The 27296-nt window shown below is 47.0% G+C and overlaps 1 protein-coding gene across 1 annotated transcript in view; it reads right to left on the reverse strand.

Moving 5' to 3' along the window:
• Window positions 1-27296, reverse strand: part of prss56 (serine protease 56) — a 77078-nt gene that overhangs the window by 36728 nt on the left and 13054 nt on the right. The window contains exons 6-10 of the mRNA XM_038817443.1: window positions 18385-18493; window positions 12109-12268; window positions 8588-8730; window positions 6766-6925; window positions 2594-2782 (exon numbers count right to left, since the gene is read on the reverse strand). Of these exons, the coding sequence (XP_038673371.1) occupies window positions 2594-2782; window positions 6766-6925; window positions 8588-8730; window positions 12109-12268; window positions 18385-18493 (761 nt within the window). The remainder of the gene's footprint in view (window positions 1-2593; window positions 2783-6765; window positions 6926-8587; window positions 8731-12108; window positions 12269-18384; window positions 18494-27296) is intronic.

A 27296-nucleotide genomic window follows, 5' to 3' on the forward strand; every position in this document is an offset into this window, starting at 1 on the left:
AAAATGATCCCTGGAATGAAGAGCTTGTCGTATGAGGAATAGTTGAGAGCTCTGGGTTTGTACTCGGAGTTTAGAAGGATGAGGCTAAATATTATTGAAACTTATTGAGAGGCCTGGAAAGAGTGGACGTGGAGAAAATGTTTCTACTAGTAGGAAAAACTAGAACCAGAGGACACCATCTCAGACTGAAGGGATGATCCTTTAAAACAGGGATGAGGAGGAATTTCTTCAGCCAGAGGGTGGTGAATATGTGGAACTCTTTGCCACAGAAGGTTATGGAGGCCAAATCACTGATTGTCTTTCAGACAGAGATAGATAGGTTCTTGATTTAATAGGGTGATCAGGGGTTATGGGGGGGAAGGTAAGAGAATGGGGACGAGAAACATATCAGCCATGATTGAATGGCAGAGCAGAATCGATGGGCCAAATAACCTAATTCTGCTCCGATGTCTTATGATTTTATGGCAACATTTAAATTTCAGCTGACAGGTTTCCAAAGCTTGGAAAACCCAATTGGCCACTGTTCAACAAGTAAAGTAGCTTAAATCAGAAGTTACCAGCTTCATAAAAATTTTTACATTGCCAGCATGCTTCCTGAGAGACGGGTTGGTTGTCTTCCCCCTCATGTGCCTCTGATAAACCCAAAAGTGTATGAGTAGGAGGCAGGTTGGTTTTGAGATTTCTGACCTGGCCCCAACACACCTCATTATGAGGGTTACAATTCCCCCCATACAGTCAGCTAGGATGAGGAAGCTAGATTATCACAGTGTAAATCGGTGATGGGCAACCTAGGTTAATGAGTGGGCCACATGAGAGATCCCCCTTTATCTCAGTTGGCCACAAGATTGAAATCAGGTTAGTTCACTAATCATGACCCCATTAATAAGATTAAATACATTTAAAATGGACCAAATATTTCAGAACAAGTTGTAGAAAATGCTTAATATACATATATTAATAGAACTATCATCAAATTCAAATGGTAAAAAAAAATGAAATATTTACACTATAGATGCAGAGGGAGCGCAGGACTCTCACAGTTAATGTTATGAGCAATCAGCACGCACCTCACTTCACTTTCCCTTGCTTTACATGTGTATCTCTTCAGTCATACTGGAAGGAAAAACTGTGTGGACAGAAATCAGTGGAATGTGGCAACCCTGCGTGTGGGCAACAATTAACTAGAAGTCCTGTGGGGCGCACTCAGAACCCAGATGGGCCACAGGTGACCGCTGGGTCGGGTGGCCCACCACTGGCCTAAATGCTGCTTTCTGGATACTGGTTTGGCAGAATTCAAGTTGAACATGTTTTAATTCAACTGGGTTAAAAGAAAGCACATCATTCCCGATAGGGAGCATTGTATAAAAAGTTATGAAAATGAAATGAAAATCGCTTATTGTCACGATTAGGCTTCAATGAAGTTACTGTGAAAAGCCCCTAGTCGCCACATTCCGGCGCCTGTCCGGGGAGGCTGGTATGGGAATCGAACCGTGCTGCTGGCCTGCTTGGTCTGCTTTAAAAGCCAGTGATTTAGCCGAGTGAGCTAAACCAGCCCCTAAAGGTGCAAACTAGAGGAGCTGTATAGGAGCTGTATAGTGGGGCTGGCTCTGAGCTAAATCGCTGGCTTTTAAAGCAGACCAAGCAGGCCAGCAGCACGATTCGATTCCCGTCCCAGCCTCCCCGAACAGGCGCTGGAATGTGGTGACTAGGGGCTTTTCACAGTAACTTCATTGAAGCGTACTCGTGACAATAAAGCGATTTTCATTTTTTTTCATTTCCTTTTAATGTTCTGTCCTTTGTTAACCTCTTTATCAAATTTGATCAACTGCCCTGGATTGTTTGGTGGTTATATTAAGTTGTAGATTATTAATAGTCGATATTAAGGAGTTTCATCTCTGGTGGAATATCGCACTTATCCATTACAGAATCCATTGATTTCAATGGGATGATTGAAATTGATGGGGTGAAAATCAGGCAGATTCTACACTGGGTGAATGCTTCACTTCACCAGATTATTGCCCCAGAAAATGAGGATGAAAATTGACCCCTAAATAGGATTGTAGAATCAGAGGATGATAAAGCACAGAAAGAAGACATTTGGCCCATCTGTGTTGGCTCTTTAGCAGATAAATCCAATTAATTCAGTTTCCCTGCTCTTTCCACACAGTGCTGCATTTTGTATCCCTTCAAGTATTTATTCAATTCCCTTTTGATGTTACTGTTACATCTGTTTCCATCACCCTTTCAGGAAGTGCATTTCAGACCTTAACCTCCTGCTGTGCGTAAAAAGAAATGTTTTCCTTTCAAGTCACCTCTCTCGTTCTTTTGCCAATCACCTTAAATCTGTGTCCGCTGGTTACTGTCATTCGAAACAGTTTCCCTTTATTTATTCTCTCAAAACCCATTCATGATTTTGAGTGCATCTATCAACCATCTCTGCTGTGAGGCGAACGTCTCAGCCTCGCCAGTCTCTCCGCACATCTGAAAATGTTCCGAGTACCACCTGTCCTCTTCCCACTCAATGCAAAATGTCCACGTTTACCTTTCCCAGTTTTCCTTTCTTCTAAATTAAAATATAGAAACTTAAGCCTACCACATTTTTTCATTTTCATTTTGCATCTCTCCTCAATGCATCGACTGCACGCTGTTGTTTCCAGTAATGGCGGGCAGAGGCTGCGATAGAATTCACAGAGTGTGGTCATCACAGACCTTCGCTGTGCATCCGGCATCTCTGAGAGTTTATCAAAGTCAAAGCAGGTTGGTTCTCGACTTCCAGGCGATTCTGGAGAGACACCATAAAGGACGTTGATTACTGAAACAGTCCCCATAATGGCTGCTGAATGTAATACACTGATATAAACAGAGTCATCTTCAATCATAAAGTATCAATGCTTAGTTCCTCACAATTATTTATTAGCTATCAAACTGGAATCTTGAAGTCATTTTTAGTCATAGTTGCTTCTTTTAAAATAAGACTCAATTGGAAAACTTGATGAACTTGATGAAATTAATCAGTGAGTTTACAGTTTTTATAGTGAAACCATCCCTAGAACTAAGTTCATTACATGTTATTAGTGCAATTTAAAAATAAATCTATACAGTGATGCACAGTAATTCCAAACTGCTATGAAATGTGGCAGTTTTGAGAATTAACTACGGAGACGGAACTCTGAAAGTGATATATGTTGCAGTGTGTCCTGTATGAAATTAAACAAAGGTTATTGACTGCTCCAGACAGGTATATAAAAGTGGATAGTTCAGTTAGCTCTGGTTGGTCACACTTCTGTGTTTCACAGAAAAAAAATCTGAACAGTTTGTTTCAGCAGCACAAGCAGCCTCAGTTTTGTCGAATTTGTCACCAGTGGAAATACCACACAGAGCTTGGGAGAATAACAGATTCTGCTGCCGGGGTGGTGCTGCAGATAAATGCTTCAAGGCAAACAGAATACTGTACTACAATAGGTGGCAATGTCCCTGCCTGGAGATTGCAAAACATATTCTCTCTCTCTTGATGAGCATATGTGTGGTTATACACATATGAAATGTACTCACTGTGATAAAAAATAGATTTCTATTGTACTGCTTAGCTTTGTACTCTTGAATATTGAGAGTGTCACGATCAGTTTTTGGGTGCCTGGCCGGTATATCAATGTTTTATGTCAAGACAAAGCAGGCAGCAGTCCCATCAGTACAATTTCCCTGTCCGCCTCCTTTCCAATCCCATTACACCTGCACTGAATCTGGGTGTTAACGGACCAGGTCAGAGTCTTTCTGCCATCAGTATTAATAGAAGGAATTCAATTCTATGTAGGTGTGAATTATCTTAAGGAATATCCACGTTATATAGTGGCTGGAATCACAGCCATTAGCAACAGAAGCAGCATTGGACCAATCCAAGTGATTAGCGGCCAGATTCAGGGAGGAACAGCATGGGGAGTAAATGAAAGGGGGAATGGGTGATGGAGAAGAAAGGAACGAGTGGTAGTGAAGGGAGTGGCACAGAAATAATGGAAATATATAAAAATGAAGGCGATGGCGGAGACCAAGGAAGGAAAGGGATTGAAAGGGTAGGGCAATGGGTGTAATGAAGGTGAATACTTGGAAATGAAAAGGAAAATAGATGGCAATCAAGAAGCAATTTACCAAAGGAGAATGGAACAAAGGAACAGTGCATAGAGTACCTATGAAAAGATAAATGGGTATCAGTGAAGGGCAAAAGATGGCAATGAAGAAGTGAGGAGAGCATAGAGGAAAGAGAAAAATATGCAAATGAAGGGGAGTTTGATGGAGATGGATGGAAGAAAATAGGTGGTGTTAAAAATGAAAAGGATCACTGAATTGTTACGGTTCAGAAGGAGGCCATTTGGCCCATTGTGTCTGCACCAGCTCTCCAAATGAGCATTATGATTCAGTGCTATTCTCGTGCTTTTTCCCCGATGAAGGAAATAAAAGTAAAAAGGAAGAGCACAGAATGAAGGTTGGGGAGGAATGTGAACGTTAGGATTACTGGGAGAGGGGGAAGAATGCCAGCTTGAACTGGGAAAAAAGAATGCCATCTTTAGGGGCAGCACGGTGGTTAGCACTGCTGCCTCACAGCGCCAAGGACCTGGGTTCAATTCCAGCCTTGGGTGAGTGTGTGGAGTTTGTATGTTCTCCCCTTGTCTGCGTGGGTTTTCTCCGGGTGCTCCGGTTTCGTCCCACAGTCCAAAGGTGTGCAGTTAGGTCAATTCGCCAAGCTAAATTGCCCCTTAATATCCAAGGTGTGCAGGTTAGGTGGAGTTATGGGGATGAGGTTGGGGAGTGGGAGTAGTTAGGGTTGGTGCAGATTTGATAGGCTGAATGGCCTCGTTCTGCACTGTAGGGATTCTATGATTCTACGGTTCACTAGACTATGGAGTAGAAATGTGTCATTGGCGAGAGTGAAGAAGCAGATCCAGATTGAAGAGAATGTGGAACAAAATGTCGTTTGGAAGGGAGTGCGAGGAGAAAACATGATGACGAGAATAAGGAAGAAGACTGCCAGCTTGAACAGAGCATGGGAAGTAAGAGTATTATTATGAAGATAGTGAGAAAAAAGGGGCATTTTGAAGAAAGTATGGGGCAATGATTGCCATCTTACGTGGGAATGGAAGATGGGCACCAGCTTAAACTGGGTTGGAGAAAGAAGTGTGAATTAGGTTAAAGGAGGCAGGAAGAAAATTGTCAGTATGAATTGGAAGGGTTTTCAGGAGAAAAGTCTGTGTGAAATGGCAAGGCGTTGGCTGGGTGCAGTGCTCAGGGACAGCAGGAGGAGGGGGGCTTGGATGTGGGAGAGTAACTGCGTTGATAACCTCTGGGAACTGATGGTTGGTTTGTTGAAGTTCCAAATATTAATTATTTTGGATTAATTATTTATTAATTGTGAAATATTAGAGTACCTAAAATTAATCAGAATGCATCAATTTAATGCATGCATCAGTTCGTCGTCCTAGAAATGTCTTGCTTGTTTGTGCCATCAACATTTGGTTTTCCTTTCAGGCTTTCATGTACTTTGTCTATTGCTCAACTTAAAGTACAACTTAAGAATATTTGGTATGACTATACACAACTACTCTATTTTCACAGTTGAAATCAGTTTGTAATCAGGGCCGTTCTTGAGGTGTCAGTTTTCTGGGAATTGTGGCAACAATTGCAGCTGACTTTTGTTACTTCTCTTGGTTGGAAGGGCAGCACGGCGGCGCAGTGGTTAGCACTGCTGTCTCACGACAGTGAGGACCCGGGTTCGATCCCGGCCCCGGGTCACTGTCCGTGTAGAGTTTGCACATTCTCCCCGTGTCTGCGTGGGTCTCACCCCTACAACCCAAAGATGTGCAGCATAGGTGGATTGGCCACGCTAAATTGCCCGTCAATTGGAAAAAAAGAATTGGGTACCTTAAATTTATTTTAAAAACTTTTCTAGGTTGGCATAGTATTGTCAAATTTTACCGCATAGAAGGAAATCAGGTGGCCGAGTGTGTTTGCGTTGAATCTTCGAACAAGCTATCCAATTAGTCACACTCCCTGTTCTTTCAATTAGCCTTGCAAAAATGTTCCTTTTGTATCACGTAGCCTTTTTGCACAAGTCATAGAATCAGAAGGTTCACCAAAAACAATGGGTGGGATTCTCCATTTTAGCGGCAGAGTGTTGGCGCCGTCGTAAATGCCGGAGCATTTTACAGCACGGCGCTGGAGCGCTTAACGCAGCTCCAGCTGCCGATACGGGCCCCAGCATGGCTGGAGCGGGTCCGCGCATATGTGCCACAGCCGGCGTGGCTCCGCGCATGTGCGTGGGTTGCCGTCTCCGCGCCGGCTCCCACGCAACATGGCAGAGACATACAGGAGCCCGGCGTGGAGGAACATAGACATGGGCCTGGCCACCGCTGTGCCCCCCCCCACCCAGAATCGGATCCCCCTTCCCCCCAACCAGGATGGCCCCCGCAGCCAGAACACTGAGGACTTTTAGGACTACACGCGAACGATACCGGCGGGACTCGGCAGAACTTGGCGGGCACTCGGCCTGTCGAGCGCGGAGAATCGCCGGGGGGGGGGGGGGAGGGCGCGTTCAGTCGGCGCAGAATCGGCGGCCCGGCATCGGAGCGGCTTGGCGGGATTTGTGCGTCCCCCCCGCGATTCTCCGACCCGGTGCAGGATCAGAGAAACCCGTCCACTATTTTTACAGTTTAAACATAGTTTAGAATCTCAATACATCATGGAATGAAGTTTGTGATATAATATAAAAATATTTACTTTTTATTTCATTGTTAATCCAGTTTATAAAACTTGATACCCTGGAGTAAACACCTGGTTTGCCACGCTGGCCACAGCCATCCCCCCAGGATGTAATTCCATACAGGTAATACCGTTTAGATACAGGATCTAAGCAGGTCAATGGTCCTCCAGAATCTCCCTATAACAGGATAAGACAACATATATACATTATTCAAGCTCCAGTACTTCTTTACAATGTAGATACATTTTTCTTTTGTCAATTTTCACCTTCCTTTTCTCTTTTGAAGGTGTAGCTAAGATATTATTCTCCAAGCTCCATTCACTTTCTGATATCTTGGCTAGCTCATCATTATTTGAATTGGAGCCCACTCAATGATTAAGCAATTAATCACTGTTTAAGCAACGATTCGACAATGTATTCACCTGTTAGACGTATCACAGCTAAAAGAAAGATCCTACTTTTAGCAACCTTTACATGTATGCACACTTCCAGTAGGAGCTGCAGTGGAGTAATCAGGAGCCCTGTTTGTTTTAGTTTCTGTCATATACAAGAACTGCTGAGATCAATTTTGGTGGTGATTTTGTCAATTGGTTGGGAATAGCTAAAACTGAAATCCAACCTGGATCTTTCTGGTCGTCAAACCCTTGGAACAGCTAGAAAAATCTTAGTCTTCTCAATTACTCACTATAATAAACAGTAAATGTCAAGTAAATACTACTTTGGCAATATTATTTACATCATGACAGTTCATTGACATAATCCGGCGTAACATTGAATTATATGTTCTACTCAGTAGGAAAAGTTAGTCTGCTGCCACAATTTGAAATCAAGGACAGACTTTGCATTTTTGTGCCTTTAGCACTGTTTCATTCAATGGGAGTCTGTTGTGAGAGTTTGGATGTGGATCCCACTGAACCCTATTTGTGACCATCATGAATTTCCACCTACATGTGACCTCTAACATCAAGATGGACAACAGCAGCAATCCCATGGGAGCACCATCATCTCTATGTTTTTCTCTAAGCCGCACACCATCCTTACTTGAACATACACCACTATTTTTCATGAAAGATTAGTCAAAAGTATGGAGCTCGCCTCTCCCTGTAACATGATTGTAAAAAGGGCTGTAATGGTTCCAGAAGAAGGTCCATTACAACTTCTCAAACTTACTGGCAATGGGCAATAAAAATGCAACATTGCGAACAACACCCATATCCTGAGAACAAATGTTCAAAATGACCTCAAGAGCCTAATTTTCAAATATCTGCTTTCACAGCATGAAACGCAAACACTAATCTGTAAAATTTGGCCTCAAACATGTTACGCTTTTGGGTTATTGCTCTCAATATTTTTTTCAGATCCAGCATTTTAGGTCATTTCCATAAGCGAACCTTTGTCCATTAATGGCTTGAAATAAAACCTTTACCTGCCCAATATCTGTTGATAATCGAGGACCTTTCAGTACAGGGCGGCACAGTGGCATTGTTTGCACTTTCTCCCCATGTCTGCGTGGGTTTCCTCCGGGTGCTCCGGTTTCCTCCCACAGTCCAAAGATGTGCAGGTTAGGTGGATTGGCCATGCTAAATTTCCCCTTAGTATCCAAAAAGGTTGGGGTTACAGGCATAGGGTGGGGGTGTGGGCCTAGGTGGGATGTTCTTTCCAACGGCCGGCGCAAACTCAATGGGCCTAATGGTCTCCTTCTCCACTGTAGGGATTCTATGATTCTATTCTAACATTAACTCTGTTTCTCTCTCCACAGATGCTGCCTGACCTGCTGAAAATTTTCTGTTATTATATCAGATTTCCAGTGTCCGTAGTTTGCTGCTTTCTGATTGTTACCTGGCAGGAGTCAACGTTGCCAGATAGGTACCCAGCACAGAACATTTGATTGGTGACCAGTTCCTTCCCAAGTGCAGCTTTACATGTACTCTGACCCAACAATGGCACTTTTGCTTCTATTAATACGTCTGCAGATGGGCCATCTGTTTGTATGAATAAAAGAGAAGCATATGTCAATGGACAAGATAACATTTACATTCAAATGGAGTATTGACTGTAGATACAGAATTTCCCTGAAGTTCATGGCATTTTTTAAAAAATAACCAACGCCTGGCGGCCTGGTAATGTCAGGGATTGACAATTTTTGTGTCATCAGGTCTTGAACTTAAGCTAAAAAGTGTTACCAGAGGGAAAGGGGGAGCATAAGAATAATAAAATTGTTCCCTAGAATCAAAGGGCTGTTATCAATAAAAACTGGAACAATATTAGCTCTGCAGCCTACATAATATCGTCAACTTTGCCCATGTTTAAGCCGATCTGCTGCTGAAACTCTCATCCATCTCTTTGTTACCTCTGGGCTCAACTATTCCAAATCACTCCTGGCTGGTCTCCCACAGCCTACCCTCCGGAGACTTAAGGCTATCTAAAATTCTATTGCCCATGTCTTAACGCCTAGCATGTCCCTATCACCCTGTGATCATTGACCTACACAGATTGCTTGTCAAGCAATGACTTGATTTTAAAATTTCCACCCTTGTTTTTGAATTTCTCCGGGGCCTTTCGCTATCTCTGTAATTTCCTCCAAACCCACTACCCGCCAAAAAACTGTGCTCCTCTAATCCTACCCTCTTGTACACTCCATTCAGAATTCTTCCATCATTGTGGCCATGCATTCAGTTGCCTGAGCCCCAAAACTCTGAAATTCCTTCCCTACAATCTGCTGTCTATCCATCTTGCATACCCCCTTCAAGAAACTCCTCGATACATACCTCTTTGATCAAGCTTTTGGTCATCTGACCTAATATCTCCTAATATGGCTCGGTGTCATACTTTTATTTTATAACGTTCCTGTGAAGCACTTTGAGGCATTTCATTATGTTAAAGTCTCAGTCTCTCTCGCTATCTCTCTCTTTCTTATTTATATATATATATATATATAAAATATATATATAAGTTGTTGCTGCTGTTGTTGAAAGGTACCACACTGATGTTTATAGGTAAAGGCAAATCCAGGAACATTGTTGCAAATTTAGAACTGATATTAGGGAGTTTTCCACACAGTAATGGATATCCAGGTGAAACAGTGAAAGCAAAATTCCTGTAATAATTTAAGGAACTTCTTTGCGCTTTAGAATTATATACTTTTGTCAGAATTTTGATCTATTGGCTATCTCCTTAAAACCAATCATTGACTTAAGACATTCCTGACACCATGCTGTGAGGTTTGATGTTGTTGTCACCTAGTAACAAACTTAAGAACACTGTTATCTACTTATAAATAGTTTGAGAAATTCTCCTTCGCTCTTAAATATCCATCCTGTACTCCCATCCTCTGGCTCTTACCCCTACATTCTGTCTTTAACTTCAGCTGACTGTTTCCACTTAGTTCAATTTTCTACCTTTCCCTTTCATTTCCATAATAGTTTCCTTTGTCAAATCCTGGTGAAATGCTTTTTGAAAGTCCATCCATCCATCACCTCTTCAAATATTTCTATCTGGTTTGTTAGTAAAATACTTTTCCTCCCGATACTGTTTGGCTGCTTCTAATTGCTTTCTCTTCATCCAGATATTTATTAATTACACCTTTATTTAAAGATTCCACCATTTTCCCTAGCACATGTATTAAGCTAACTGACCTGTATTTAGTTGGGATAGCAATTTGCCCCAGTTAAAACAAACACTGCAGCATTCTCCGCGTATTCTCACATGAAAGCTTGAACTCTAACTGTATTGCAATTTACTACAAAATCCAAGTGTCAATTGTTTTGTTAATTAACCATCAAAAACTAGTGCCCCAGACAGTTGTGAAAAACATCGTTTCCCCCCCTCTTTTCATGTTCTTGGACTTGCATGTCTGTCTGATTTCTTTTGTTTCCTTTTTATTGCTTATTAAATTCCGTTTTTCTCACCTTTATACCTATTTTAGTATGAGTAAGTATTGAGTGACTATTTTCCAAGTTTTGTTGCAGTACTTGTTTTGGCCATTTAATGGTGCTGCCCAGAACTTTTATTTAATTGTGAGCTCAGCACTCAAATTTTACTTTGGAACTACCGCCAACCCCCCTGTATAAACTATTTTCTTAGAGTATTCTCCTGTGAATAACCTGATGGCTTTCCTCTGTAACCTCAGTTGAATACCTTTTTTTAATTAAATTTCGAGTACCCAATTATTTTTTTTCCAATTAAGGGGCAATTTAGCAAGGCCAATTTACCTAACCTGCACATCTTTGGGTTGTGGGGGTGAGACCCACGCAGACACGGGGAGAATATGCAAACTCCACACGGACAGTGACCCAGGGCTGGGATCAAACCCGGGTCCTCAGCGCCGTAGGCAGCAGTGCTAACCGCTGCGCCACCATGCCGCCCCCTCAATAGAATACCTGAATCCATCTGCAATCCATATTATCTATGCTCTAATTCTAATTACCAAAATGCTGCAATAAATGAAAAAAAACTGACATTTATTTTGCACCTTCGTGAGCTCAGGACAACCCAAAACACTTTACAGTCAATGGTGCACTTCTGAAGTGTAGCCACTGCTATAATGAAGCCAGGAAGCTCGCACAAACAGAAATGTGATCATGGCCTGATAATCTGATGCTTTAAGTGATGGTGATTGAGGGATAAATATTGGCTGGGCCAGGGCACCAGGGATAATCCCCTACTCTTCTTAAAGATAGTACCATGGGATCTTTTACATCCATTTGGAAGACCAGACAAGACCTGGGTTTAATGCCTCATCCAAAAGATGGTACCGCCAACAAGTCAACAATGGAATGTCAGCCCAGATCTTTATGCCCAAGCTCCTGGAGTGACACCTGAAGTTACACTTTTTGATTCAGAGACAAGAGTCCTAGCAACTGAGCCAGAGTTGATTCTACACACTACAAGACATGATTTCAATTTTGGGGCAATGACAAACTACAATCCCACATGCACACATGGTACAGGATGCATTTGCCAATCTGATACAGGCAGAACTGTGATTTCATTGTCAGTTCTGTCTGGCTTGAACTGTGCCAGTGCTGCCCAAGAGACGCCACTCTGTGGGTAAAGATGATGTTCTGGAGTTGGAAATGCACATTAATTAGACAAAAACTATTGAATATTTTCTGTAAACTGCAAGGAATGATGTTTTATAATATGCCACATTAGATGGTATCAAAAGAAACCCTGGTGCGTAGTTCAATTTTGTTTGATATAGACAAGGTGTATTTCCTAAACATGATATTGACTAGCCTTCCTTGGAAAAATTCTGACTGCTTTCATTCCCATTACATCATGTAATACTTGCAGTGAATATCATGAGAATTAAACCAAAAGCAACAGGCCAGTCATATCATCTTGCTTGTCCACCTTACCTTCATAGCGTGAACCCCAACCAGCAATGTAACACATTGTTTCAGGAGGAAGCTCTCCAATGCTCTCCGGCAAACACACAAAGTTCACATGTTCTGATATGGCTATAGGCACCGTCAATTCCAGGAGGGCAATGTCATTGTTGAATGTTCTTTGATTAAACTAGAATAAACAGACATATAACTGTTAGTGTCTGAATATATTTGTGGTGAATCTTACTCGGAAATCAACATTTGCTGACCAAGAGGGAATATGATCTGCTTCCTCATGTTCCAAATTAGGTTTATTCAGATATAATGACTGAGATTGTCAATGGCCTGGGAGCAGTCACACTCTGAAAACTGAGCTTCCTGATGTTATATCTGTGTGGTAGTCGCCACTGATGTATATATTGTATATAGAGGATGTTGATATAGGTGCTTTACGGTAAAGCCCCTGTACTACAGGTATGGGGGTAGATCCCTGCCTGCTGGCTCCGCCCAGTAGGCGGAGTATAAATATCAGTGCTCCCCGTACAGCAGCCATTTAGTCAGCTGTTGTAGGAGGCCACACATCTCAGTGTAATAAAGCCTCGATTACATCCTACTCTCATCTTTGCGGGATTGATAGTGCATCAGTGCATCAGGGGTGGCCTGGGGAGGCACCAAAACGACCCGTGGCCCTAAGTTCACATGGGAAGTTAGCGGCATGCGCAGCCACATGGGCTGCCTTGCAGGCTGCGGAAATGGTGATCCAGGCCCTTCTACCCGACCCCACTGGCCACCCCCGCTACTCCCCCTGACCCTGACAGAAGCCCCACCCCACCCCCACGCCAGCGGCACAACTGTCAGCACACTATAGCGATGTTGGACACTTGTCGTATCTTCTCTCTCTTTTTCCCTCAGTAGCCATGGCACCTGTTTCCGTCCCAATTTTCAATACCACAAGTGAACATCACCGTTGGTAATTCCTCCTGGTGGAGGTGGAGCATTGCGCGTGGGCCTGGAAATTGCCGGGTCGGGCCCATTAATGATATGCCAATGGCATTTACTGTACAATTACCATGCCCATGCCGGCGTGCGGTGCGGAATGCACTTACGCTGCTGTCCAAGGCACCGGAACATGTCGCCTGTTGGGCGCCCGACGCTGGCCTCGCTTTTTATCTGACGCACAATTCTCCACCCGATCGCGGTTCCCCATTCTGGCATCATTGGCTGGAGAATCCAGCCCAATATCTTTTAAACATAGACATAGACATAGAATTTACAATATAGAAGGAGGCCATTCAGCCCTTCGAGTCTGCACCAGCCCTTGGAAAGAGCACTCCACTTAAGCCCACACCTCCGTCCCATACCTGTAACCCAGCAACCGCACCCAACCCCTTTGGACATTAAAGGCAATTTAGCATGGCCAATCCACCCAACCTAAGGCAATTTAGCATGGCCAATCCACCCAACCTAAGGCAATTTAGCATGGCCAATCCACCCAACCTAAGGCAATTTAGCATGGCCAATCCACCCAACCTAATGCAATTTAGCATGGCCAATCCACCCAACCTAAGGCAATTTAGCATGGCCAATCCACCCAACCTAAGGCAATTTAGCATGGCCAATCCACCCAGCCTAATGCAATTTAGCATGGCCAATCCACCCAACCTAAGGCAATTTAGCATGGCCAACCCACCAAACCTAATGCAATTTAGCATGGCCAATCCACCCAACCTAATGCAATTTAGCATGGCCAAGCCACCCAACCTAAGGCAATTTAGCATGGCCAATCCACCCAACCTAAGGCAATTTAGCATGGTCAATCCACCCAACCTAAGGCAATTTAGCATGGCCAATCCATCCAACCTAAGGCAATTTAGCATGGCCAATCCACCCAACCTAAGGCAATTTAGCATGGCCAATCCACCCAACCTAAGGCAATTTAGCATGGCCAATCCACCCAACCTAAGGCAATTTAGCATGGCCAATCCACCCAACCTAAGGCAATTTAGCATGGCCAATCCACCCAACCTGAGGCAATTTAGCATGGCCAATCCACCCAACCGAATGCAATTTAGCATGGCCAATCCACCCAACCTAAGGCAATTTAGCATGGCCAATCCACCCAACCTGAGGCAATTTAGCATGGCCAATCCACCAACCTAATGCAATTTAGCATGGCCAATCCACCCAACCTAAGGCAATTTAGCATGGCCAATCCACCCAACCTAAGGCAATTTAGCATGGCCAATCCACCCAACCTAAGGCAATTTAACATGGCCAATCCACCCAAACTGCACCTCTTTAGTTGGCAATTGGCCACTTTTATGTGCAGTGAGGCTGCTGTTCTGTCTCTTCTCTTCAGATAGCAACTGTCCACATCATGGCAGCTCATGTCTCCTGGCAGAGCTTGGCAACGCTAATTATGCAAAAAGCTTGCCGCAGGTCCAATTAACACATCTACATTTGTAGAATAGAATAGAATCACTAGAATGCAGAAAAAGGCCATTCAGCCCATCGGGTCTGCACCAACCCTTTGAAAGGGTACCCTACCTAGGGTCAGGCCATCACCCTTTCCCCTTAACCCAGTAACCCCACCTAACCCAACCTTTTGGACATTAATGGGCAATAGATCATGGCCAATCCACCCAACTTGCACATCTTTGGACTGTGGGACCACGCACGGAGTAAACCCACGCAAACACGGGGAGAAAGTGCAAACTCCACACAGACAATCACCCGAGGCCGGAATTGAACCCAGGTCCCTGGAGTTGTGAGGCAACAGTGCTAACCACTGTGCCACCATGTCCCTAGAAGAGCAGCGCGGAGCTGGGACCCAGAAATTATCCAGGATGTTCGACCCTGGATTGAAAATCAACCAATTATTGTGAAGCAATAACATTGCCCTGAATTCTGAGTTCAATGCCACTATATAATGGTTGAGGGACAATGTGCAATGGACAGTACATGACTAATCACGTAGGAACGATTGTGAAGAATATTGTATGATGTATTGTGAAGAATAGAATGGATACCAGAAATTACGATGTGATTATATTAGCAAATCCTGTGTGATGGATGAGTGAATATTCAGAGATGCAGGCGATAATCGACATTACTTTTTAAAAGCAGATTTCCCTGTGTCTCTACTGTGCTCACATCAATTGAATCATCTCAACCAAATTAGGTTGAATGATCATGGAAAGTTTGTATTTATTTTAGTTGGTGAAGCACCTAATCAGACATCCTGAATGAATCCTCATATAAGAATCTAAGAACATACAATACAAGAAACAGCAGCAGGACATCCAACCCGGCAAATATAGTCCATCATTCAGTACAATCATGGCTGACCTTTCCCACCCATTACTCACGTCCATTGATACCTTCAGAGATAAAAAAAAAATCTGTCTCTCTCAACCTTAAATGTATTCAACTCTCTGGGGTAGAAAATTCCAAAGATTCACAACTCTTTAAGTAAAGAAACGTCTCCTCATTTCAGTCCTGAGACTGTGCCCCCTTGTTTTAGATTCCCCAGCCAAGGAAACACATTTCAGTACCTACCCTGATAAAACCCTTCATAGTCCTGAATGTTTCAATGAGATAAACTCTCCTTCTTCTCAACTGCAGAGGGGATCCAGTAATTGGAACAATACTTAATATAAACTTTATCCCATAATTCAGCCTCTTATCATAGGACAATCCTCTCATCTGGGGATCAATCTAGTGAACCTTTCCTGTACTGTCTCCAATGCAAATATATCCTTCTTTAAATTGCACACAGTATTCCAGGTGTGGTCACTTACAATTATAACAATTCTTTCTTCTTTTACTGTAATTCCCTTGCAGTAAAGGCCAACAAGCATTTGCATTCGCAATTGCTTGCTGTACTCGCCTGCTTAGTTTTTGTGTTCTTTGTATAAGCACAACCAAATCTCTGTGAACATTTTAAAATATTTTTTTAAATATCCAGGTTTTTAATTCTCAGGACCAAGTGAATAACCTCACACTTCCCCACATTATACTCCATCTGCCACCTTGTTGTCCATTCATTTCAGCTGTCTATACATCTTCAAAATCTCTTTATGTCCTCCTCGCAGTTTGCATTCCTATTCAGCTGTGTATTGTCAGCAAATTTAGATACATTGCTCTCTGTCTCTTCCTCTAAGTCATTATCATAGATTACAAATAGTCAAGGCCCCAGTACTGATTCAGGCAGCACTCCACTAGTCACGCCTGCCAAGTTGGAAATCCCCATTTATCTTGATGCTCTGCTTCCTGTCTGTTTGCCAATCCTCTATTAATGCTAATATATCCTCCCAATTCCATGATCCTTTGGACGGAATCTTATCATATTTTTTGAAAGTGGCAGCACGGTGGCACAATGGTTAGCACTGCTGTCTCACGGCACTGAGGACCCGGGTTCAATCCCGGTCCTGAGTCACTCTCCGTGTGGAGTTTGCACATTCTTCCCGTGTTTGCATGGGTCTCGCCCCCACAACCCAACAATGTGCAGGGTAGGGAATTGGCCACGCTAAATTACCCCTTCATTGGATAAAAAAGAATTGGGCACTTCAACTTTATTTTAAAAAATGATTTAAAATATTTTTTCAAAGTGTCAGTTCACTGAATATTCAGCGTGCTTCACAATTTTTGACAAGTCGAGGAGTCACGCTTGGATCAACAAGCTTTGGGAAACCTCGGCTGGGGATGGTCATAACAATACAGTACCTTTACTGTGCCAAAACATCCCATGATGCTTCACAGAAATGTTATCGTTCAGAATTGTGGAGCTGCTCTCATTAATTACTACCTTCTGACTGCCAGTTTGCAACCAATTCCCTATCTGGCAGAAACTCTGCATACTTAATTCTTCAAAATGAAAATGCCTTGATTTAATAACCTTCCAAGGGTGTCTTTACGAAATGCTTTGTGAAAGTTGATATGCACATTGGGCTACCATCTCCATTAACTTTGTCATACCTTCAAAAATCTAATCAGGTAAGTGAGACAGGACCTCCATTTCAAAATCCACAATAACTATAGCTCTCCCCAGGTTGTGTCCAATGTGGGGATTTTCCTAATAACTACTGGGTGTACTTTCCTACAACTGAAGTTGAATTAACGGTTCTGGCACCCCCCCCCCCCCCCCCCCCCCCCCCTCCACTTTCTTACATATAAATACCACATTGGAGCAATCTCAGATCTTAACCACTTGCATAATGCCCCCATTTCTTTTGGCATTATGGCATTATATAGTGAATGGTATTAGGTTGAGCAGCTTGACCGGCCTTAAATAGCAGCACTATTTCTGTATTAACTGAAAGGATTCAATTTTGTCAGCATCTTTGTTTTCATTACCAATAACAAAGATTATGGAAAGTTTCCAGTGGCCAAACAGAGTCGCATTCACAAAACTGAAGAGATGCGGAATATCCATTCCACACCTTCAACGCGGTCTCTCTTAGGGAATCTCTCAATAAGATTTGGGACATCTTGGGATCACTGATGGGGCATCATTATGGGAACATCGTAACAGGAGTAGGCCATTCAGCCCCTTGAGCCTATCCCGCCATTCAATGAAATCATGGCTGATCTGTGACCTAACTCCATATACCTGCCTTTGACCCAAATCCCTTAATATCTTTGCTTAATAGAAATACAACTAAAACTCTGCTTGGTTACCTGCTGAGAATTAATTGGCCACTTCTTGAGAGTCTCCTTTTTAAACCTGGCTGCTAAATGGAGAAAGGTTTTGTTAATTTCCACCTTGCCCATCTCCTATACTGAACTAAGCCCAGCTCACTGTGCTCACTGACCTAATGTGGCTCCTGTTCCCCTCATTTGCTCAAGTTTAAAATGATCATCTTCTTGTTTAAATCCTCCAAGGCCTTGTCCCTCCCCATTTCAGCAATCTCCACTAAGTGTGTACAACCCTCTGAGATCTCGGAGTTTCTCTAACCTTAGTCTCCTGTACATCTCCCATTCTCTTCTCCCCACCATTGATAGTCATACCTTTTGCTGTCCAGATGCCAAACTCTGAAATTCCCTATCCTCATTTAAACCATCAGTAAGAAGCCACCAGTTCAATTATCCTTCTTAATATTCCTTTTGTGCCATAACACCAATTTTTGTCTGATTGGGACATTTTCCACATTATTCTGGAAATGACAGAGCAGGACAAGAGTATTTTTGACTGATGCACACAGAAAACAGTAGTATCATATTTTATGATCAGATACTTGTTTTTAATGCCTATGGAGAACAAAATAATGGACATGCCAATAAAACTCTGGGCACCCATCACATTACCTTGGGGTGTGTGATGATCCGGTTGACTTGTAAAATTCTTTCCTCAGTATCTTGCTTTTTCAAGTCATATTCACCAATGACCACACGCCAATAATTCTCATTTCTGTTCCTGAAGGTAAAAGGAATGAAAGACTTTCATTTATATAGCGCCTTTCACAATCTCAGGATTCGCAAAGTGCTCTATAATCAATGCAGTTTGGCAATATCACATAGCAACTTGATATCATCGTTATTGAGTTCCATTGGGTTCCATTATCTGGAATTTAGGCTTTGGAAATGGAAACATTTGTAAAGGGTTTGACAGTAGAGATATTAAGAGGCTCCTCCTCCTGGCTGGAAGAGTCTAGAACTAGGGGCATTCTCAGGATAAGGAGTTGGCCGTTTGGAACTGAGACGAGGAGAAAAATCTTCAGTTGGAGATTTGTGAATCTTTGACATTCTCTACACCAGAGAGATGTAGCTGCTCAGTCATTGAGTATTCATAGCTACCAGGCCTCTTTAAATGCCATGTGAACTCAGCAAGAAGCAGCTGAAGCCCTGCAGAGACCATCCCCAAGACAAAGTATCAACCAAACCAACCCTACGACTAGCAAGGGAAGGGGTGGTATGCACCATGGAAGGCCTCATGTTGTCTTTTTGCCACAATCCAGTTCTTTGCTGGGTGGTTTGGTGAGAAATTCACTGTCACTTCCCCAGCATACCTCAGAGTAAAATAGCAGTAAGGCCACATTTAAATAACTGGGGCTTGACATGCATACATTAAAAAGGACCCTGCTGGCTTTGTGTGGGTGTCCTTGCTGCCTGCTGAGTACAGCAGGTTAAACAACATTGTTAGATGATGGTACACCAATGACTTCCAAAAAGCATTTGATAAAGTGGCCCATTGAAGGCTATTAAATTAAGGTTTCATTCTGAGGAATTTGTGGGCAGAATTTGTGCTGAATTTGGTTGCATTCTGGTATCCAGGATTAATGAAAGCAGCTCTGCAATTCTGGCCTCTTTAACGTCCCAATTTTAATCGCCACACTATTAGTGGCTATTCCTTCAACTGTCTAATCCCGAGGCTCTGGAATTCCCTCCCTCGGCGGGATTTTCCCACCACATTGTGCCCGGAGCGGATCCCATTATGCCAGGTGCATGGCAGGAGAGGTCAAAAACGGGTTTCTCATCAGATGTCGATGCACCCGACCTGTTATACTTGACACGATTTTGATCGCGTCCTCACTGAGCATGGTTCAGATAAGCATATGTAAATTAGTAATTCGGCTTATTTAATTATGCAGTGCCCGCTTGAAGCCACAGTCTCCAGGCTACTGGTATTCACCGGTCACATCAGCCAGGCCTCACACCGACACAAATCAGTACTGGTCACCAGAAACGGAGACCAGACATGATGGCCACTCCGGGGGGGGGGGGGGGGGGGGGGGGGGGGGGGGCTCGGCGACCATTTGAGCTCCCAGATAATTGGGAATAGGCATGGGGACAGTGCCATCTGACACCCTGGCAATGCCAATCTGAAACCCTGGCAGTACAAAATTGGCATCCTGGTAGTGTTAACCTGGCATCCTGGCAGTGCTACCAGGCACTGCAAGGCTGTAGGATTGGCACTTCCAAGTGCTTGGGGCAGTGCCCAGGTGTCAGAGACAGTGACCCAGGTGCCAAGTTGAACTGCTAGGGTGCCAAGGGGCCTTGCCAAGGCATGGGGCCTGAGGGGGGGCCATGCCCATGAAAGGGGGTGGTGAAGTAAGAGGGATGAAGGGGGGCTCTGAGGGTGCGGGGATGAAGGGGATCCTTAAAGGTGGGGGAGGGCCTCAGCGACCCCATAGCTGGGTACCCTCACTTTTGGGGCAGGTGATGCCCAATGTCTACGAGGCTGGATGGGTATGGTACCGGGTCGCCCTCATGTCTAGGTGGTGTGGGATGGGTCATGCGGACTTCTAGTGATGGGGAGGAGGTTGTCCTTCCGGGGACAATGGTTGGGGATGTGGCAAATGTCTGCGGGGGTCGCGATTACCGTGGGTGGGGTGTACGGGACCCTCAACCTCACTTTGAGATCTGGGCACCGTTTAAAAATGGTGCCCGATCTCGGAGGAGCCAGTCTTGCCGACCACTTTTGTTCCCCAATGCAGAAAAAATTCCAAGCATGGGACTTCTCAGTGAGAAACTCCCCATGTTCCAGAAAATCACTAAATGTGGGTGAATACCGATCCGGATCGCACCCTAATACCCGATGGGAATCACTCCCAAAACCTGTCTAAAATGACTCTAAAGGCGCGATTCAGCGGACAAGAATTAAAGTCTGGGCGGGATTCTCTGGCCATGCCCATCCGGCGACCGGAAACTCCCGCCCAATGTGAATGGACCTTTACGTGGTCCGCGTTCCGCCCTTGGCGATCTTGCGGCCAGGGGCGCGGAAGAATCCAGTCCTCTGCTTTTGGGAGGGTTTGGCGGGGTGTTTTGTATCGGCCGCATTGGCGAGATCGCAGCCTGTACTCAATGGCACTTAGTGCCAAAAAATGAGCCCTCACCTGAATCTCGCCATTCCTGAGTGCCTCACTGTCTGATTCGTCTGGATCGCGCCTCAGCTTCTTGCTGCTAACATGGGAGAGCTGCTTTTAATGCTCCCTCACCATTCACTCACAGTCAACACAAAATCATAGCAGCATGCAGACCTGCTCCTCTCTTTGGCGATCCCGACCTGGCCATTTGGATGCGAGGCAGGTCACCTTGTTCCCCCAAGAGGGTTGGAGATCGAGGAGCAGGGCCAGCAATGCCGCCTGGGAGGCAGTGGCAGTGGCTGTTAATGCGGGTAGCATGGCCATGAGTACTGCAGTCCAATGTAGGAAGAAAATGAACGACTTCCAACGAGCTGCAAGGGTATGTTACCCCCTCTCCTGGTATAAGTTACATCTGTCACCCCTCAAATTTCCAACCCCTCCTCCCCTCCAATCCACTGGTTGATGCCTCGCACCCTCCCCACATCCGATGCTCAAGCTTGTTCCTCAGAACCCCCTGGCACCCACCAATACAACCCCTTCATGTCCAGGAGTGGTGCCCACACATGCCACCTTCTTTAGACCCCCTGATCCATCAAGCGTGTGGCTCACAATGGCATCTTTTCTCCACGCAGGAGAAGGTAGTCAATAATAAGTGAGAAATGGGGAAGGTGGGGGGATGAATCCCAGAGATTCGAGTCCTCACCAACTATGAGGAACGGACTCTGGAGATCATGGGCTATGCTTGAGGAGAGAGCGGTGACCAACTGCCTGTTGGTCAAAAATTGGCCTGTGCAGAGGGGTGATGATCCACAGTTCCTTCACCCAGAAGACGTCTCACATGAGATGTTGATGTTCCAAAAAATGGTCTTTCTTTCTCACTGACCACATGCCCATCGTCTCACAGGACCACCATTTGATGAGGCCGGGCCATCTGGAGTTCACTCCCCCCCCCCACATCCAGGTGAGCCCGGAATCTCACGGCTCTGTCCTATCATCTGCATCATCTCAGTGAGAGCCTTGTCCTGGGGCTTGGCATCTGGCTAAGACCCAGCTGAGTCCTGGGAACCATCAGCCCTCCGACTGCTGTCTCCTTGGATGTTCCTGCCTCCACCTGATGTGCAACAGCAGATGTGTGGTGCTCACCAGATTGTGCCCCTGAAGCCTGTCCACTAATGTCGCCCACCGAGGTGTGTACCTCTTCGCTGGTGGAAGTTGCGGGTGGTAGCTGTGGCGCACCATCAGTGTTATCCTCGGAACTCTCCTCTGGGGTGTTCTCTTAGGTGACAGGGAGTTGGGGGTCAGCAACATTCCAGTGACTGTGAGGCTGATTGGAGGAGGCCCAAAGCCTTCAGGCGAAGGAGATGGTGCCGGCATTGCTTGGCATCAGGCCAACACAGTGGCGACCACAGTGAAAAACCTGGAACAGGATATCCACTCCTTGAGTAGTGTTATCCAAGGCATGGCTCAGTCTGTGATGACCATGGCTGAGGGCCTTGAGATCATGTCCCAGCCGATGATTGACGCATCCCAGATGCAGGAGGACATTGCCGAGGGACTCCAGAGGTCACTGAAGACAATTGCTTTGGGCGTCAACACTATGGTGCAGACAATGGGGAGCCTCCAGGACTGACAGAGCCTGACTCAGATACCTCTGGAGCTCACTCCGGTTGCCCTCCATCCCATGGAGTCTCCCAGGGCCCTACTGGCACCCGTAGGGAGGAGGAAGCGCTGGAGGCCAACTTGGGGCCTGCCATCAAGGAGACTATGGCTGTCTCCAGTTCTTCTGACACTGGCGTATGTCAAGGGCAGTGGGCAAAACAGGGAGGTACAGTATGTCTGTGACACCGGTAAGTGGGCCTGGGCCCTCCGGCTCCAGGCCCTCTGGAGGATGTCTGCCAAGGGCATCAAAGGCCACAGGGCACAGAAAGCATCACGCTGCCTCCACCTCTGATCTGAACCCCGGACACACACCGAGACATAACAGTAGACCGTATACGATCAAGAAGAGTGAGGAACACTGAGTGGGCACTGGTGAGGTCTCTATCTCTAGCCTTGGATAATTGAAATCTGTCACATTAAAATGTTCGCCGGTAAAACATGTCACACCTGATACATACGAAGACTCTGACGTGCTCATTTTCATAGTGCACTTGCGCCCTGCGCCCCCCCACCCCACCCCCACCCCGTGCACAGTGAGCCAAGATCAAACGCCCCCAATGCAGACTGCGATCAGAGAATGTGTGTGAGCGCGCTGTCAGCAGAAAGACAGGAGTCAGACTTTACCTGAGCTTTCCTCACAGCCTTGTATAGTGACCGGGAGGTGGGGGAGGGGTCCGTGTTAAGGGGGAGGAAATGGGGGAGTGGGGGGGGAATGCAGGAGGAAATTGGGGGGGGGAGGGCGGGAAATGGGGTGGGGTAGCTGGTGGGGGTGGGTGTTGAGCTGATGGACACAGCTGTGATCTTGGAGAATATGGTGATGATGAGGGCCACCCTAGTCCTCCTCACATGTCGGATCCTCGCCACAGCCTGTCCTCCAGCTCTGGCTCCTCGTCGGGCTGGTCCTCCAGCACCTCCGAGTCCACCTCCTCCTCAGATGAGGCCACATATCCCTCTGCCTTCTCCCTCCTCCAGCATGTTGCCCTGCCACTGTGCCAGATTGTGGAGGGCACAGTAGACCACCGCAAAGCAGGAGACCCTCTGGTGGTGTACTGCAAGGCACCATGCTCACAGGGCAATATGTGTGCCATCGATCGCCCTCTGGACCTGGAGCACCCCGGCGATGGCAAATCCTGCAGCCCGGACATCTTGCCTCTCGACCAATTGGACAGCAGTCACATGACTAGTCCCAACCAATTGGACGAGAGGCACATGACCAGCCAGAGCCAATGGGAAGCCAGTGCTCTGCACCAATGGCAGTGCTCATATCCATATCACCACATTCACCCCTTATGGAGAAAGAAGACGCGGGGGGGTGTAAGTGGGAGAGAGAGAGGGGGGGGGGGTCCGAGGTCTGGTGGTATGAGCAGCGAAAATCGATAAAGGTGGGCTGCCCACTGGCTCGTGGCAAAACAATACTACTACTACTAACAACAGAGTAACACAAAATGTCCAAAGTAAAGGCACATGGCCGCATCAGATGGACACGATCAGCCTGTTGGGTGCCCGTGGTGTTCTGGAGGACCGTCGCAGTGGAGCCGGTGACGTCGGGCCGATGGTCGTCCTTGACTCCGGGAGCGTCGGTCGTAGATGTGTCTCCGTACCCCGGGCCGGTGGTGGAGACGCTGTAATCGGGGAAGAGGGGGGATGTGCGCTGGGTCGTGGGGGTGCAGGGGGCACTGGGGGGAATTGGGATTGGTGGGGAGGCGTTGATGTAGGGGGAGAAGGCCGCACGCCGGCGGGTGCCAGGTCCCGGAGCGAGACCGTATCCTGCCGACCGTCGGGATACTCCACGTACGCATACTGCGAGTTGGCGTGGAGTAACTGGACTCGCTCAACCAACGGGTCGGACTTGTGCACCCGCACATGCTTCCGGAGCAAGATGGGCCCAGGGGTGGCCAGCCAGGTCGGGAGAGGGAATCCTGAGGACGACTTCCTGGGGAAAACAACAAGACATTCATGAGGTGTTTGATTAGTGGTAGTACAGAGGAGAGACCGGATTGAATGGAGGGCGTTGGGGATGACCTCTTGCCAACGGGAAACAGGGAGATCTCGGGACCATAGGGCCAACAGGATGGTCTTCCAGATGGTGCCATTCTCCCGCTCGACCTGCCCGTTACCCCGAGGGTTATAATCGTCCTGCTAGAGGCTATGCCCCTGCTCAGCAGGAATTGACGCAGTTCGTCGCTCATAAAGGAGGACCCCCGGTCGCTGTGGATGTATGCGGGGTAACCGAACAGGGAGAAGATGGATAGGAGGGCCTTGATGACGGTTGTTGTGGTCATGTCGGGACAGGGAATGACGAAAGGGAAGCGGGTGTATTCGTCGATAACACTCAAGAAATAAGTGTTACGGTGGTGGAGGGGAGGGGGCCCTTGAAGTCTATACTGAGACGTTCAAAGGGGCGGGATGCCTTGATCAGATGTGCTCGTTCGGGCGGTAGAAGTACGGTTTGCACTCGGCGCAGACGTGGCAGTCCCTGGTGACGGTCCTGACTTCCTCAACGGAGTAGGGCAGGTTGCGGGTCTTAATAAAATGGTAAAAACAGAGGTCCGTGTGGAGGGAGCAGAGGCGGTCAATCTGCGCTCTGACGCAGGTACCGCGGGATAGGGCATCGGAAGGCTCGTTGAGCTTCCCAGGACGATACAAGATATCGTAGTTGTACGTGGACAACTCAATCCTCCACCGCAAGATCTTGTCGTTCTTGATCTTGCCCCTCTGTGCATTATCGAACATGAAGGCTACTGACCGTTGGTCTGTGAGGAGGACAAACCTCCTGCCGGCCAGATATTGCCTCCAATGTCGCACAGCTTCGACAATGGCCTGTGCCTCCTTTTCCACCGAGGAATGGCGGATTTCAGAAGCGTGGAGGGTCCGGGAGAAGAAGGCCACGGGTCTGCCAACTTGGTTCAGGGTGGCCGCCAGAGCTACGTCAGACGCGTCGCTCTCGACCTGGAATGGGAGGGACTCGTCGATAGCACGCATCGTGGCCTTTCTAATATCCGCTTTGATGCGGCTAAAGGCCTGGCGGGCCTCCATCGACAGGGCAAAGGAGGTGGACTGGATGAAGGGGCGGGCTTTGACTGCGTAGGTGGGGACCCACTGGGCGTAGTATGAGAAGAAGCCCAGGCAGCGTTTGAGGGATTTGAGGGAGTTGGGGAGATGCAGTTCCATCAGGGGGCGCATGCGTTCGGGATCAGGGCCTATCACTCCGTTACGCACTACGTAGCCAAGGATGGCTAGACGGTCAGTGCTAAACACGCACTTATCCTTATTGTAAGTTAAATTAAGGAGTTTTGCGGTTCGGAGAATTTTTGGAGGTTGATGTCGTGGTCCTGCTGGTCGTGGCCTCAGATGGTGACGTTATCGAGATACGGGAAGGTGGCCCGTAAACCGTGCTTGTCGACCATTCGGTCCATCTCCCGTTGGAAGACCGAGACTCCATTTGTGACACCGAATGGAAACCTGAGGGAGTGGTAGAGGCGCCCATCTGCCTCAAACGCGGTGTACTTTCGGTCACTCGCGCGGATGGGGAGCTGGTGGTAGGCGGACTTAAGGTCTACCGTGGAGAAGACTTTGTACTTCGCGATCCTGTTAACCAGGTCGGAAATACGGGGGAGAGGGTACGCGTCCAGTTGCGTAAACCTGTTGATGGTCTGGCTGTAGTCGATGACCATCCGGTTTTTCTCCCCAGTCCGAACTACCAGCACTTGGGCTCGCCAGGGACTGTTGCTGGCCTCGATAACTCCTTCCTTAAGGAGCCTCTGGACTTCGGACCCGATGAAGGTCCGGTCCTGGGCACTGTATCGTCTGCTCCGAGTGGCGATAGGTTTACAATCTGGGGTGAGATTAGCAAACAAGGAAGGTGGGTCCACTTTGAGGGACGCGAGGCTGCGGACAGTAAGAGGAGGAATAGGGCCGCCGGATTGAAAGGTCAAGCTCTGCAGGTTGTACTGGAAATCCAGGCCCAAGAGTGCCGGAGCGCATAGACGGGGGAGGATGAGGAGTTTTAAGTTTTTGAAAACCCTCCCCTGGACCGTGAGGTCCGCTATGCAGCACCCGGTGATTTGGACGGAGTGCGAACCTGAGGCCAATTCAATTTTATGTTTAACTGGATGGATGGGGAGTGCGCAGCGTCTTACCGTATCAGGGTGGACAAAACTTTCAGTGCTCCCGGAGTCCAGCAGGCACCTTGTTTTGTGTCCGTTGAGCTGAACCGTTGTCGTAGTCTTGGCGAGCGTGCGTGGTCGCGACTGGTCGAGTTTGATGGAAGCCAGTTGTGGTGAGAGTTCCAGATCATCCTCAGCGGCAGAGTAATCGCTTGCAGGGCCTTCCGTGTTGGCCCAAGATAGCGTTGCCCAGGACCCACACGTGGATCCGGGGCCCAAGATGGCGGCGCCCAGGACCTGCACGTGGATCCGGGGCCCCAAGATGGCGGCGCCCATGGCCCGCACATGGCGTCCGGGGCCCAAGATGGTGGAGACCGTGGGAGCCTAGTGGCGGCTGGGGGCAGTGTCAGCGGCGTCTGCGGGCCGATCGGGGCAGCTGGGAGCGCGGATCGGGAGGACCGTGGGGCCGTTGTGGGAGCCGGGAGGCGGGCCGGAGAGGTTGGTGCGCGCCGTGGGGCCCTGGGGGGGCCCGGGGGGGGGGGGGGGGGGCGGTCCGCGGTCGCTGCGTGGAAGCAGCGACTGACTTGGTCTGGCAGACCACCGCGTAGTGGTCCTTCTTCCCGCAGCTCTTACACAGAGCGGAGCGGGC

This window comes from Scyliorhinus canicula, chromosome 13 (genome assembly GCF_902713615.1).
Source record: "Scyliorhinus canicula chromosome 13, sScyCan1.1, whole genome shotgun sequence".
NCBI lineage: Eukaryota > Metazoa > Chordata > Chondrichthyes > Carcharhiniformes > Scyliorhinidae > Scyliorhinus > Scyliorhinus canicula.